The 15,123-nt window shown below is 37.5% G+C and overlaps 1 protein-coding gene across 4 annotated transcripts in view; it reads left to right on the top strand.

Annotated features, from left to right (window-relative positions):
• Positions 1-15,123, top strand: part of MYOM1 (myomesin 1) — a 161,736-nt gene that overhangs the window by 122,446 nt on the left and 24,167 nt on the right. For all 4 annotated transcript variants that reach the window (XM_032421171.1, XM_032421168.1, XM_032421169.1 and 1 more), the window contains 3 exons: positions 8,188-8,344; positions 10,100-10,206; positions 10,535-10,579. In XM_032421171.1, the coding sequence (XP_032277062.1) occupies positions 8,188-8,344; positions 10,100-10,206; positions 10,535-10,579 (309 nt within the window). The remainder of the gene's footprint in view (positions 1-8,187; positions 8,345-10,099; positions 10,207-10,534; positions 10,580-15,123) is intronic.

Raw genomic sequence — 15,123 nt, 5'->3', positions numbered from 1 at the left:
TTAAACTTCCCTGCAGTTACTTTGACTAAGCACTGTATTCTAATGAGAATTGTTGCAAAGCTCAAGAAATAGGCTTACATAACTGGTATTTGAAATATTTGCAGTGAATTTGATTTTTCAAAAGCTTGAGATTATGATTACTTTTAGAGTGATTCTTTGAACCAGTTGACACATTATTGATTTGTCATGGAAGAGACCAAGCTTTGGAATCTGAGTGTAAAATTAAGGAGGAAACCCACTGTGACTATAATATTTTCTTGTCGATACTTTTATTTCATCTTGACTGTTTATCAAAATATTGGTGTTATACATAAGCTTTAATTAGACAAGTTCAAATAAGGTAAACATTGCAATTCTAAGCTGACATTTTTATTTTAAATCTGTTTTTTCAATCCAGTCCTTTGCACATGTAAATATGTATGGAAAATATGGAAGACAAAATCCCAGCCCTTTTAGATTTTAATCTTATTGTTGATAAATTAAACACCAGTGCAACTTTTTGAAAAATGAAAATCCAATCAAATGCAAGTTTTAGTGAGTATTTGATTTTTAAACATTAAGTGCCAAATATAGTTTTATTTTTTATTTTTCCTTTTATTTATATAAATCTCAACCAATAGCACTCACTATCGCCACAATTATGTATGCATTGCACCTGGGCCAGACACCAACCCCGCCCACACCGAGCTGCAGACACAGAGCTGCCACTGCATGTAGGTACATGCAGTCCACACAGAGAGTGCCCCTTCATCATCCAGCTCTGGCAGTCAGAGGAGATTGCACTGCTGCATTCCACATGACATTTTCTACACTCCTTCAAGACTGGGAGATGTAGCTGATTTGCCTAATACATGGAAACAAACACAGAGAGTCAGGAAAAAATGAAAGGACAGAAGAATATGTACCAAGTAAAAGAAAAAGACAAAATATCAGAAAAAGACGTTAATGAACTGGAGATAAGCATCTACTTGATACAGAGTTTAAGGTAATGATCATAAAGATGTTCACTGAACTCAGGTTAAGAATGGGTTAACAGTGAGATCCTCAACAAAGAGAAAATATAAGAAAGTTCCAAACAGAAGTGACAAAGCTGAAGAATACAATAACTGAACTGAAAAATACACTAGAGGGATTCAACAGCAGACCGGATAAAGCCAAAGATCAGATCAATGAGCTGGAACAAAGCAATAGAACTGACGCAGAGAGGGGCACCTGGGTGGCTCAGTTAGTAGAGCATCCGACTCTTGGTTTCAGCTCAGGTCATGATCTCATGGATCATGGTATTGAGCCCTGGATGGGCTCTGCACTCAGAGGGGAGTCTGCTTGAAGATTCCCCCCGCCCCTCCCCCACTCATGTGCGCACGCACACTCTCTCTCTCTAATAAATAAATAAATCTTAAAAAAAAAAATGAATTCACCCAGAGTAGTAAAAAGAAAAAAGAATTTAAAAATATGAACATAACTTAAGGGATTTCTGAGAGAACATCAAGAGGAATAACATTTGCAATCCTGGGGTGCCAGAAGGAGAAGAGAGAGAGAAAGGGCTATAAAATTTTTGAAGAAATATGGCTGAAAGCTTTCCTAATCTGAGGAGGGAAACAGACATACAGTTTCAGGAATCCCAGAGAGTTCCAAATAAAATGAACCTAAAGAGATTCACACTAAGACGCATAATAATTAGAAGGGTAAAAGTTAAAGGGAGAATCTTAAAAGCAGCAAGAGCAAAGCAACTTACTATGTACAAGGGAAACCCCATAAGGCTATCAACAGATTTTTCAGCAGAAACTTTGCAAGTCAGAAGAGAGTGGCATAACATACTCAAAAGTGCTAAAAGGAAAAAACTCCCAACCAAGAATTTTCTACCTGGCAATGTTATCATTCAGAATTGAAGGAGAGATTAAGAGTTTTCCAGATAAGCAAAAGCTAAAGGCGTTCATTACCACTAAACTGGCCTTACAAGAAATGTTAAAGAGGCTTCTTTAAACAAAAAAGAAATGGCACTAATTAATAATAAGAAAATATAAGAAAGTAAAAATCTCACTGGAAAAGGTAAATACATAAAGATAGTGGATCAATCCCTTATAAAGCAAGTATGAAGGTTAAATGACAGAAAAAAGTAAAATAAATTTAAAACCACAATAATTAATTAAGGGATGCATAAATAAAAAGATGCAAAATGTGACATCAAAAATAAAAATATGTGGGTGAGAGAAAAATGTACAGTTTTGGAATGTGTTCAAATTTAAGCTGCTATCCCATCGAAAAAAACCCTGAAATCTTGCCATTTGCAATGACGTGGATAGAACTAGAGGGTATTATGCTAAGCGAAATAAGTCAATCAGAGAAAGACAAGTATCATATGATCTCACTGATAATGAGGAATTCTTAATCTCAGGAAACAAACTGAGGGTTGCTGGAGTGGTGGGGGTGGGAGGGATGGGGTGGCTGGGTGATAGACATCGGGGACGGTATGTGCTAGGGTGAGTGCTGTGAATTGTGTAAGACTGTTGAATCACAGACCTGTACCTCTGAAACAAATAATACATTATATGTTAAAAAAAAAAAAAAAAGAAGATAGTAGGAAGGGAAAAATGAAGGGGGGGAATCAGAGGGGGAGACGAACTATGAGAGACTATGGACTCTGAGACAAAAACTGAGGGTTCTAGAGGGGAGAGGGTGGGGGGATGGTTTAGCCCGGTGATGGGTATTAAGGAGGGCACATATTGAATGGAGCACTGGGTGTTATAGGCAAACAATGAATCATGGAACACTACATCAAAAACTAATGATGTAATGTATAGTGACTAACATAATAAAATAAAATAAAAATTTAAGTTGCTATCAAGTCAGAACATACCGTTATATACATAGGTTATATGTGAGCTTCACAGTAACTACAAAGCAAAAACTTACAGTAAATATATAAAGAAAATGAGGAAGGAACCTAAACATAACACTGAAGAAAGCCACCAAACTAAAAGGGAAGAGAGAAAAAGAAGAAGAAAGGGGCAGAGAGGAACTACAAAAACAGCCAGAAAACAATGAACAAAATAGCAATAAGTACATACCTATCAATAATTACTTTAAATGTAAATAGACTAAACTCCCCAATCAAAAGATACAGAGTGGCAGAATGGCTAAAAAAAAAGACCCATTTATATGCTGTGTACAAGAGACTCACTTCAGATCTAAAGACATACACAGACTGAAAGTGAAGGGATGGAAAAAGACATCCCATGCAAATGGAAATGAAAAGAAAGCTGGAGTAGCAATACTCAAAGCAGACAAAATATCAGACTTTAAAACAAGGACTGTAATAACAGACAAGGGCATATAATCATAAAAAGGTCAATCTAACAAGAAGACGTAACATTTATAAATATATATGCACCCAATACAGGGGCACCAAGATATATAAAGCAAATATTAACAGACCTGAAGGGAGAAACCAACAGCAATACAATAATAGTAGGGGACTTTCACACCCCCACTTACATCAATGGATAGATCATCCAAACAGAAAATTAATAAGGAAACATCAGCCTTAAATGACACATTAGACTAGAGGGACTTAATAGATATATGCAGAACATTCCATCCAAAATCAACAGAATAAACATTCTTCTCAACTGCACATGGAACACTCTCCAGGATAGATCACATGTTAAGTCACAAGACAAGTCTCAATAAATTCAAGAGCATTGAAATCACATCAAGTACTTTCTGTGAGCACAATCAATTATAAGAAGAGTGGAAAAACCTCAAAAATGTTTGAGATTAAACAACATGCTGCTGGGGGCACCTAGGTGGCTCAGTCGTTAAGTGTTTGCCTTCGGCTCGGGTCATGATCCCAGGGTCCTGGGATCGAGCCCCACATCGGATTCCCTGCTCTGTGGGAAGCCTGCTTCTCCCTCTCCCACTCCCCCTGCTTGTGTTCCCTCTCTCGCTGTGTCTCTGTCAAATAAATAAATAAAATCTTAAAAAAAAAAAACAACATGCTGCTGAACAACCATTGGGTCATCAAGATAATCAAAGAAAATCAATAAAAAATACCTAGAGACAAGTGAAAACAGAAATTACATACCAAAACCTTTGGGATGATGCAGCAAAATTCTTTCTAAGAGGGAATACATAGCAATACAGGCCTACCTCAAGAAACAAGAAAAATCTCAAATAAACAATTTAACTTTACTCCTAAAGGAGCTAGAAAAAGAACAAATGAAGCCTAAAGTCAGTAGAAGGAAGGGAATAGTAAAGATTAGAATGGAAATAAATGAAATAGAGACTAGAAAAAAATTGGGAAAGATCAGTAAAACTGAGAGCTGGTTCTTTGAAAAGGTAAACAAAATTGACAAACCTTTAGCTATACTCACCAAGAAAAGAAAGGGAGAAGATTCTAATAAACAAAATCATAAATCAAAGAGAAGTTACAACTGACGCCACAGAAATATGAAGGATCATAAGAGACTATGAACAATTATACACCAACACAGAGGACCACCTAGAAGAAACAAATTCCTCAAAACATACAATCTTCCAAGACTGATTCATGAAGCAATAGAAAATCTGAATATACCAATTACTAGTAAGGAAATTGAATCAGTAATCAAAAAATTCTCAACAAACAAAAGTCCAGGACCAGAGCAGCTTCACTGGTGACTTCTATCAAACAAAGATTTAATACCTATCTTTCTCAAACTCTTCTAAAAAGGGGCACCTGGGTGGCTCAGTCAGTTAAGCATCTGCCTTCAGCTCAGGTCATGATCCCAGGGTCCTGGGATCGAGCCCCACATCGGGATCCCAGCTCAGCAGAGAGTCTGCTTCTCCCTCTGACCCTCCCCCCTCTCATGCTTTCTCTCACTCTTTCTCTCACTCTCTCAAATAAATAAATAAAATCTTAAAAAAAAAAAAGACTCTTCTAAAAAATTGAAAAGGAGGGAACACTTCCAAACTCATTTTATCATTATTCTGATACCAAAACCTGATGACACCATAAAAAAAGAAAATTAAAGGCCTGTATCATTAATGAACATTGATGCAAAAATCCTAAACAAAATATTAGCAAACCAAATTCAATGATACATTAAAAGGGATCATCCACCATGATTAAGTGGGATTTATTCCAGGGATACAAGGATAGTTCAACACCTGCAAATCAATCCACGTGATTCACCACTTTGACAAAATGAAGGATAAAAGGTATATGATCATCTCAACAGATGCAGAAAAAGCATTTGACAACATGGATGGACCTTGAAGATATTATGCGAAGTGAAGTCAGTCAGATGGAGAAAGACAAATACCATATGATTTCACTCATGTGGAATCTAAAAACATAAAACAATGAACAAACAAAACTAAAGCAAACTCATAGATATGGAAAACAGATTGGTGTTTACCACAGGGGAACAGGGATCGGGGGGTGGACAAAATGGGTAGAGGGGGTCAATTGTATGGTGATGGATGGTAGCTAGACTTTTAGTTGTGATCACTTTGTACTGCATACAGATGTTGAATTATAGTGTTATATACCTAAAACTTATATATAATCTTATAAACTTATATAAACTTATATAAAATATATGTTTTTCCTCAATTAAAAAAAAAAACCTCAACAAATTATTGTTCTAAATTCCCAGTTGTTCCATTTACCTGAGAATTTACTGCTAAAGCATCAATACTTTAAAATTCATTCTAAAACTCTTTGATGAAAATTCTTGTAAAATAGATCGGACTTTTTAGTATGTCCTTTTCAACCTTGGATGCAGTATACTGAATCTTATTTACCTTTTTCTGTGTGACTCAGGGCCATAAGGATCAACCTTATTTATTGTACAGTGTTGGGATACAGTGATGTTATTATAGGGTGAGGAGCCATTTGGTCCTCTATTAAATAATGTCTTTGTGCAGGCATTCAGGTTTTCTGCCTCTTCTCCTGCTCTCATTTTCTTTATTCTCAGTGTGCCTGCTGGTAGTAGCTTTTTACTTCCCTCTCTTTTGGGGGTCTAATCTACTGATGGAACCCAACCAACCAACTTTCTAGAATCATCTCAAGTGAAATATAAATAGATTCCAAGGGACAATCTATGGAATTCTCCAGTGAGTGTCCAGGAATATTAGTGTGTGGACTTTGTCACATCTTTGCTGCCTCTTAGAGGCTTGTTTTCCTCATTTTTTGGTTTGGGGCAGGGTTCCAGATGGATGAAGTGTTATAGTGCAAAAGTTCTCTGTGGAACGGAGAGAAAGGCTAAGCTAACTTTACTATTCATATTCTTTCAGTTTTGTGACTCCTTTGCAAAAAAAGTCAGATCTTTCACTTTAATTAAAAAAAAAATCACAATTCTTAACCTAAGCAATATTTTTTTCTGTTGTAAGCTTAAATCATACCTCCAATATAATAAACAGCAAGCCTATGGATGATTCACTTCCTTTCAAAAAGGATTACAGGGAAGACAATGAATGATTAATATGAACAATCTGTCATGCCTCCAAAATAGCTATTATGCAAATAGTAAGGAAGGTTTAGTCAACCTCCATCACTTCTTTCCTCTTAATAATACAGATATACAGAAATATTCTTATTTGTATTCTCTCTGTGACTCAACCATGCTCTGTATCATAACACTGTCTAAACCTCAGCCCTCTTAGATGTTAGTCTTTTCTTAAGTTTCAATGAGAGCACTTTTTCACTTTTTGTTATACAACAGTGGATGGTGAGGATTCGTCATGTGTTATCAAGAGTAGCACTAAAACATGGTCTGCAACTTCCAGTGGAGTAGAGTCTCTTTAAAAGTAATACATGGTAGACATTTCACTCAAGTATAATTAAATCTTTATTTGATCATTATTTCAGTTTATAGCCAAATATGAAAATAACTCTTTTGTTTTTTTTAAAAATAATTTTTAAAAATCTCTAGAACTAGTCTTCTTTAAGTGTTCATGTGTTTAAGAAATCACTTTTTAGAGGTTTATAATTAAAGCACACCGTTATCTGTAAAGACAAATCAGCTGCCTGGCTTAAGAACCAAGATCTTCATGTTGCCACACACTGGGCACTAATTTTCTCTTGGCCTTCCCCTGGGAGGATTTTTGCAATTTTTTCCCCCTGACAAGTTTTATTGCACAGTAGGCCAGGATGCTGACTTCTTACAACACAATTTAGAGAGAAAACCTTCAATCTTTTGGCAGTATCTATTGGAAGATTTTTTAAATGCCTTTTTAAAAACAAAGCTGTACCTTTCTGAGATTAAATATATTTTTCCTAACATATGGAAACAAACTGAGTTTAGACTGGTAATCGAATGAGTGTCAATTTGAGAAGTACATTTTACCTTTCAAATTGGATTAGGCATAGATGTGAATATTTTATATGCTGTACAAACTCTGAATTGCTAAATTAGATGCTGGTGCAATTTGTTATAACTCTCAAAAATACAAGAACTCAAAACATTAACTGAATTGTTTTCTTTTAAACCTAAAAACCAGTCTTGAAATATCTGGATCTCTTGAAATTCATTTCCATTTAAATTTCCAAAGAGTTCAGTAACAGTCATGTTTAGGTCGCTGTCATTCTAATCTAGAGGGGCACCGTTAGGTTGATTTATGGTTGCTTGATCAACAGAACAAGATCTTGGCCTCGAGTTTCCATGTAGTTCTCCATTTTTAAATGATTTATAACGTTAAGCTTATGAACATAGGCAATTTTTACTACCTCTACTTTCTCCCCTTCGATTTCCCACTGGTTTCTTTATCTCTTAACTATCCTTTCCGATGAGTAGTTGGATACAGATGTTAATGAAGCAAAAGTCATTGATTCAGTCCTGATAAGGATCACTCAACTTTCTTTTTGCCCCAGGCTGCCTTGCTGCCCTTATTATGACCAAAGCACTCCTGTAACTGTACCTTCAGTCACATCAACCAATTTTTATTCAGCCCTAGACAAAGAATACTGTCCATGGTGTTGGCTTTACCTGAAAAACGGTAGGCACATTCATTTAATTCCATGTTGCAGTATAAAAGTTGAATTGTAGAGCAGGATTGTCCATTCACAGTGAGCAGCTGGAGCTTTTCCCTTGCGGGGGCTCAAGGCCCTGATTTAAGGCTACAGTAATGAATCCCAAAGTAAGGAATTCTTACTTCATTAATTTCTATCAGGAAATAATCATTGCCTTGTTTTGGATTTTCTAGGAACCAAAGAGGTTGTTGTAAATGTGGATGATGATGGAGTAATTTCATTGAACTTTGAATGTGATCAGATGGCTCCAAATTCTCAGTTCAACTGGTCCAAAGATTATGTATCCACTGAGGACTCTCCACGATTAGAGGTTGAAAGCAAAGGCAACAAGTATGTACTGTTTCAATCTTAATAATGGGTTTCCTTTTCATGATAGGAAAGTGAAGTAAGCTAGTTGCTTTCTATTTCCAATACTTAGTATAAGGGGATGAAATCACAAATATTTTATATCTGGTCATGTAAAAAGTAATAACCAATGTCAGCCTTAAAAAATAACAATCCTTATAAAAATACTTTTCACGTTATTTCAGTTAAAAAACTTTCTCATATATTATCTCATTTGTGATGTTAGAAAAGCTTTGATTGACATAAAATCAGCTTTAATGATGATTCTTGTTATTTTATGAAATTTTGTAATCTTAAAGTAATGGTGAGGATGCTTATGGGGAGAGAGCAAGGAAGAACTTGCTACTTGCTGGTTCAAGTTATGGTGAATTAAATGGGCTAGGTATAATCTCTTCTGCTTTTTTCACCACCACTTATAAGTGACATAATAACACACTGGAAAGAACTCTGTATGGGAAGCACAGGATAGATGAGTTCTAATCCCAGCTCTACCAGGGGCCGGCTCTGTGACCTGGGGCAGCTTTTAACTTCCATGGGCCTTGGATTTCTTTTTCTGTAAAATGGGAGAGAGCAAAGGAGATTAATTTTGTGATCAGTTACTTCCTTTTACATCCAAGAATCTAAGTTTTCTTTTACTTTGCCTTGCTTAGCATATTTACTACCATATTGGATTGCATTTGGTAAAGCAAAATGCTTTTAAGTATTATTTTTATTACGAAGAAGCCCAAAATATCTCAGAAATAAAGAAATAGTAATTTTGTTGGAGAATGGCAAGGACATACTGAATATAATTAAAAGACATTTTTCTGTCAGTGTGCTATAAAGTCCTTGAAGTAAAACATAAATTTGGTGGGGCACCTGGGTGGCTCAGTCGGTTAAGCATCTGCCTTCGGCTCAGGTCATGATCCCAGGGTCCTGGGACTGAGTCCCACATTGGGCTCCTTGCTCAGCGGGGAGCCTGCTTCTCCCTCTGCCCCTCCCCCTGCTTGTGTTTGTGCTCTCTCTCCGTCAAATAAATAAAAATAAAACCTTTAAAAATATATAAATTTGGTCAAAGAAAAGACAATCAAACTGTAAAATTTTCTTCTGATTTGTGCACTTTACTAACATTTATATATTTGGCTGATCTTAGACACTGACTAGCAATATCACTCACCAAAGTTAGAAAATGCAGTGAACTAAACCATTGACCCATTCACTTATTCATTCCACAAATATTTATTAAGCACATATTATGCTGGAAGACACAAAGGACATGAACCAGATCTTGTCCTTAACGGTACAATGACTATATAGTAGAGATGTATGGATAATAAAAGAGGCAATACCAATGCAGAATGATAAGCTCAAAAAGGAAAGTGCAGGGGATGACATAAAGGAAGCACTTAGTTGCCAAAAGAAGGTTCTGCCCTGTGGGGGAAGGTATTTTTTAGGCTCCCCAGCAAAGGCAAATCAGCTAAAAATACCTTTGTTGGGGGTGGGTATTGATATGCAACATAATTTGGGGATGGGATATTTGTACCAACTCCCCACTCCTGTCATCCCACCCCCGATTCCTGGGAGGTCAAGAAAGTCTTCCTAGAAACAGCTTAAATGAGCAGGTTTCAGGTCAGTAGGGGAGATGGGAACACGTGCTCCCAGTGAAGGGAGTTTCCTGTGCAGACACCTAGAGACAACAGAAGACGTGGGCTCATAGACCCTGCACAGCCTCCCTTCTTACAAGAGTATTCTGTTCCGCAGAACGAAAATGACCTTCAAGGACCTGGGGATGGAAGACTTGGGCACTTACTCCTGCGGTGTAACAGAGACTGATGGAATAGGGTCAAGCTACTTGATCGATGAGGAAGGTAAGTTCAAAATCATTCCATTTATTGGGGCACCTGGTGGCTCAGTCCGTTAAGCGTCTGCCTTGGGCTCAGGTCATGATCTCAGGTCCTGGGATCGAGCCCCACGTAGGGCTCCCCGCTGAGCAGGGAGTCTGCTTCTCCCTCTGCCTCTGCCTGCCGTTCCCCCTGCTTGTGCTCTCTGTCTCTGTCTAATAAATAAAAATCTTTAATAAAAAAATAAAATCCATTCACAAGTCTAACACTGCTTTGATTCAGCAGTGATCCTCTAGGATCAAGTGACTTTCGTTTTAGTTGTTCAAGTTTAATTGTTCTTTTTTTCTCCCTACAGAGCTGAAACGTTTACTAGCTCTCAGCCAAGAACACAAGTTCCCAAGTAAGTGTCCACAGTACATCCACAGAGTTTAGCAGTCCTACTGGGTGGTGACTTGTGGAATAGGTCAGGCGACAACTCTCACAGGATTAAGAGAAGAAGCTCTTAAGAACACATAATGGAACATACACTGGTAGCTACAAATGCACTTTCCAGAAGGGCTGCTTTTATCTTGGCCATTTTTCTAAAGAGATACAAATACTACACATCCCATGCTGTTACGTAGTGAAGTGTCAGGTTACACAGGTGTAATAGCTGAGTAGTTAAATTCTTCACTTTTTGCCTATGTACTTTGGAATCCTATATATTATATGATACTGGATACATTAATCCACATGTTTTTTAGGCAAACCAATCTCTTCCTAAGCAATTTAATGTTAGCACTTAACAGAAGAATCATACTTCTAAATAAAGATAATCTAAAGACATTATCTACCATTTTAAACTCCTGGAAAATGAGGTAAAGATGCCCCAGTCAGAAAAAGAATCCCTCTGAACTATCTACAAACTCTTCCATAAGCACTTTCCACATAAAAGATTAAATTTCGCAGTTGACACCTAAGAGAGAGAAGTCTGAAATGATACTAGGAAAGTTCCACTGACCTGATACGTTCTCTTGCCATTGATATCTATTGGCCAAACTAGTGGATTATCCAGAAAGTTATACCCTGGAGTTTGAGACAACAAATGGAGAGTGATAACACACACTCACTCTTTTAAAACAGGAATTTTGTTTTGTTTTGTTTTGTTTTACTCTTTAGTCCCTAAAATACAACTCCTTCACCAATACAGACTTTTCAGGAACTCAGGAAACTATACCATGACTCCACACTATAGGCAAAACCCTGTATGTTTGTATATGTACATTTTTCTAGGAGGAGGGTCTGTAGTTCTCCCGAAATGCCCAGTGAAAGCTCTGACTCAAAAATAAACACACACTGCTCTGGAACTAATCGCCTGACTTCTTTTCCATTCCCAAGGAATCTTGTTCCATCCTGAGGCTGAGTGTTAGTGACCATTGGCCTCAGTTGTTATGTTCTCAAAACCGACGTTGTTCAACAAAGAGGCACAATGGGGTGCCTGTGGGGTGTGGGTGTAGAATACAGACTTTCTGAATTCTGGGAGAGAACCATTTCTCATCTGTATGCTTATTCACCATAAAACTGGAAAAGTAAGACTATGAATGGTGTCTTCAAAGTTATATTATTTTTTAATTGCATGGAAGGTAGAAGTTTGGCTTGTATTCTCTTTGTTCTGTACTTTTGACCCACTCTATGAACCTTAGCAACTCAATTTTAATTTCCCCATGCCTTAGTTTCTTTTCTAGAAATGGCTGTTGTAATCGTTTATAGCACCTACTGTATAGAGATGCTGTGAGAGATCCTTGAACTTTTCAGGAAAAATATAAATATTGATGGAAACAACAGTGATCCTCAAAAAACCCACTTGTAGAAGATCTGTCTGTGAGCTCTACAGGACGCTCTACCTTCACGTCCCCAGGGCTGTGAAGTAGGGAGTGTAGGAGAGGGTCACTGTGATGAACACAGCCAGACCCCATTAGTGATCAGACTGCCTCCTCCCAAACATTGGTGGAAATGGAGAGAAACCGCAGCATCCACTAATCTAGTCAGACAGTAAACATTGGCAAAGTGTCTAGGCAACAGCTGGTCCAAACAACATTTACATTTAGCTTAAAAGATGGAGATGAGACAACAGGGGGTGTTACTGTTGAATTGGAGGTGCCCAAGCCTCCCTGATGTTCAGTGATCATATGGACTTGGAGACAGTAGTTGTCTGATGTCAATGTCACGTATACTGAGAGATTTATTTTACATAAGCATGATCACTCTAATTACGGGTTCTAGGAGAGAGAGTAGCAGCAAACTCAGGTTCCCTTTTTATTAGAGACCTGGTGTGGCATTTGAGTAGGCAGAGAGAGAGAGAACTCAACAATGTGTTAAAAATTCTGACATGCAAATGTCAGAGCTCCTAACCCAAGGGAGATTTGCTTAGCCCATTGAAGTGGCATTTTCAAGAATACAGCTCCCACACTTTTCTTCCCCCCACTGCTAGTAGATCAGCCTGGTGGCTACCTGAATATTTTCAGAGATCTGATGAAGAGTCAAAGCAGCATATCTAATTTCTCAATTTATACCCACTTCCTGGCGGTAAATGTTGAACATCATTAAGTCTTTTTGTGAGATTTTGTAAGTTTTTAAATGGGTCTTGTTTCTTACAGAATGTAATAAAGAGCATGGTGCTCCTTTATCCCTTGGCACAGTAAATTCTATTTTAAGCTGTTTTCAAAAATATTTTGAAAACCACTAAACATATGCCTTAAACCTACAAAAAATAGATATTTTGCTGGAGCAAATTAACTGCCAGAGAAAAGAGTGTAAGGAAATTTAGGGCTGAGAAGAAGTAAAAATATATAAAGCTAAAAACAGAAAATAGCCTAGTTGGTCTTGCCACTATTGATATTAAGCGGCAGTGTAGAGAGACAGCTTACTTAAAGATTTCAAGGTATTGTGAGGTAGGTGATGGAAGGTATACTTCAGTACTGTCAACATCCTGCATAATATCTCTTGGATATTACCCCACTTGTACCCATATACCCTATGTGTACAGATATATGCAAGCACATATACATAAATTGTATCTATTTCGTATGTCCTCTTAGGTGTCAATACATTATATTTTATAATTGGTAGTTGTAGGGTGTTGTTGAAGCAACTGGTGGAGGAAAGAGGTACCAAAATATTAATAGCCAAATTTATAGAGCACTTGTTATATGCCAGAGTATTTATAGGGTGCTGAAAGGGAGTGTATCATTTAAACTCCACAGTGACCGTAAAAGGCTTGGTTCTAAGGTGATTTAATTTTAGAGGTGTATGAGGCCCAAAGAGGTTGGGTAACTAGACCAGATGTACACAGTGGATACCCGTGGTTAAGCCCAAGTGGTCTGACCCTAACCAGGACATGACTGTTAATGTGTATATACCTGCTGTTTGCCACCACACCCTCTCTGGTGATTCCTGGTAGCCAGTGTTTCCTCGTGTGATGTTCCTATTACTCAGAGAGGGCAGTGAACACTTAGGGAGCTTGAAACTTGCAGGAGGACATGCCCTTTCTCCTCCACCACCACTATGGGCCCCTTAGGTAACTGCAACACTCATGTATTAAATTTCCCAGAACGAGGTCTTCAGACTTTCTCAGGAAAGATTCTACTCTCCATTCTCCTCAAGAGTTACTTGTAGCAAGTAGGAGTGTCCTGTAGGGAGAAAGCTTAGCCTCTGCTCTCACAACCCTGGAGTCTGTCCTTGTTGCTTTACTTAGACATGCTCACACTGGCCAATCACTACTGTTCTTCAGAATGGACAGCCAGAATCAAGAGGAGCACAGAATAGAGGGAATAACCCTGGTCTCAGCTCTGCTGCCCAGATATGTTACTAGCCTTTCCTGGGGCTCAGTTTTATCATCAGTAAAATGAGGAGAGAAAAGAACTCACCTTTCCTGAGCACTGGTCATTATTCACAGTGTCTTAGTGTCTTCTGGTACTGTATTCATTGTTCTTGGTGGTCTTATGAGGCAGATCATATCCATGTTAGCAAGTGAGGAACATGAGGTTTCCGAGAGGAGAGAACTGTCCAAGGTCACGGTGTGACATCAGAGCCCATCTTCAGTGCATCACAGACACTCTGCAGTAGATGACATCTGAGCCTCTGTTTAGTTCCTCATGGGAACAAGTTTATAACTGAGTTTCACAATGACTATGGAACAGCAAATGAAAGGCATCCCTTAAAGTTTGGAAAGGATAGTTTTAGGATAAGTACAAAGAAATTTTGATGTATATTTGATACAAGTTTGGGAAGCTTACAATTTAAAACGTAGCATCTGTTGAAATTTTGAGATTAGTTTAAGAACCATTTAGAGACAGCAAAGGGTGATGATTTCTCCTAAAGGAAATGAAGGACTACTAAACTTTGAGAGACAGCCATGGTTTTCAGCAGAGTTTGCCCTGGAGCTACCTCTGATACAAAACCATTGGAGGAGACTTTATAGAGAACATTTTCAAGTTACAAGAAATTTAGAAAACTGTTTTTGAGGGATATCATCCAACTTTTAAAATTTCACCCAGACTCAAATGGCTTAAGCAATACAGGTATATATCAGAGATACCATATGGTTCCTTTACTTTCTTTGTGAGGCAAGCCAGGCTATATCTTAATATGCCTTCTTATTAGTGACTCACATATTTGCCTCTGAAAAATGTTTCCTTGTCTAAGAATGTAAATGAATTGGCAAACCAGTGGGATGGATAGAGTTTAAATGATAAGCTAGTTCATCTTGTATATATCAACATTAATTCTGTTTTAAAATTCATTTTTAAAAACATTTGAAAGAACCTCCAAAGTGAGTTTAATTGTTGAGAAAAATAAAATTTAACTCCTTTCCCAGTATTTTGAAGTAATTAAGATTATAGAATATTGGAGCTGGAAAATCTCTTAACCATTTAGGATATTCAGTACAATCCCATTCATTTATAA

The sequence above is a fragment of the Phoca vitulina genome, unplaced genomic scaffold (genome assembly GCF_004348235.1).
Source record: "Phoca vitulina isolate PV1807 unplaced genomic scaffold, GSC_HSeal_1.0 scaffold24, whole genome shotgun sequence".
Taxonomy (NCBI): Eukaryota; Metazoa; Chordata; class Mammalia; order Carnivora; family Phocidae; genus Phoca; species Phoca vitulina.
This window is presented reverse-complemented; position numbering and strand designations above follow the sequence as displayed.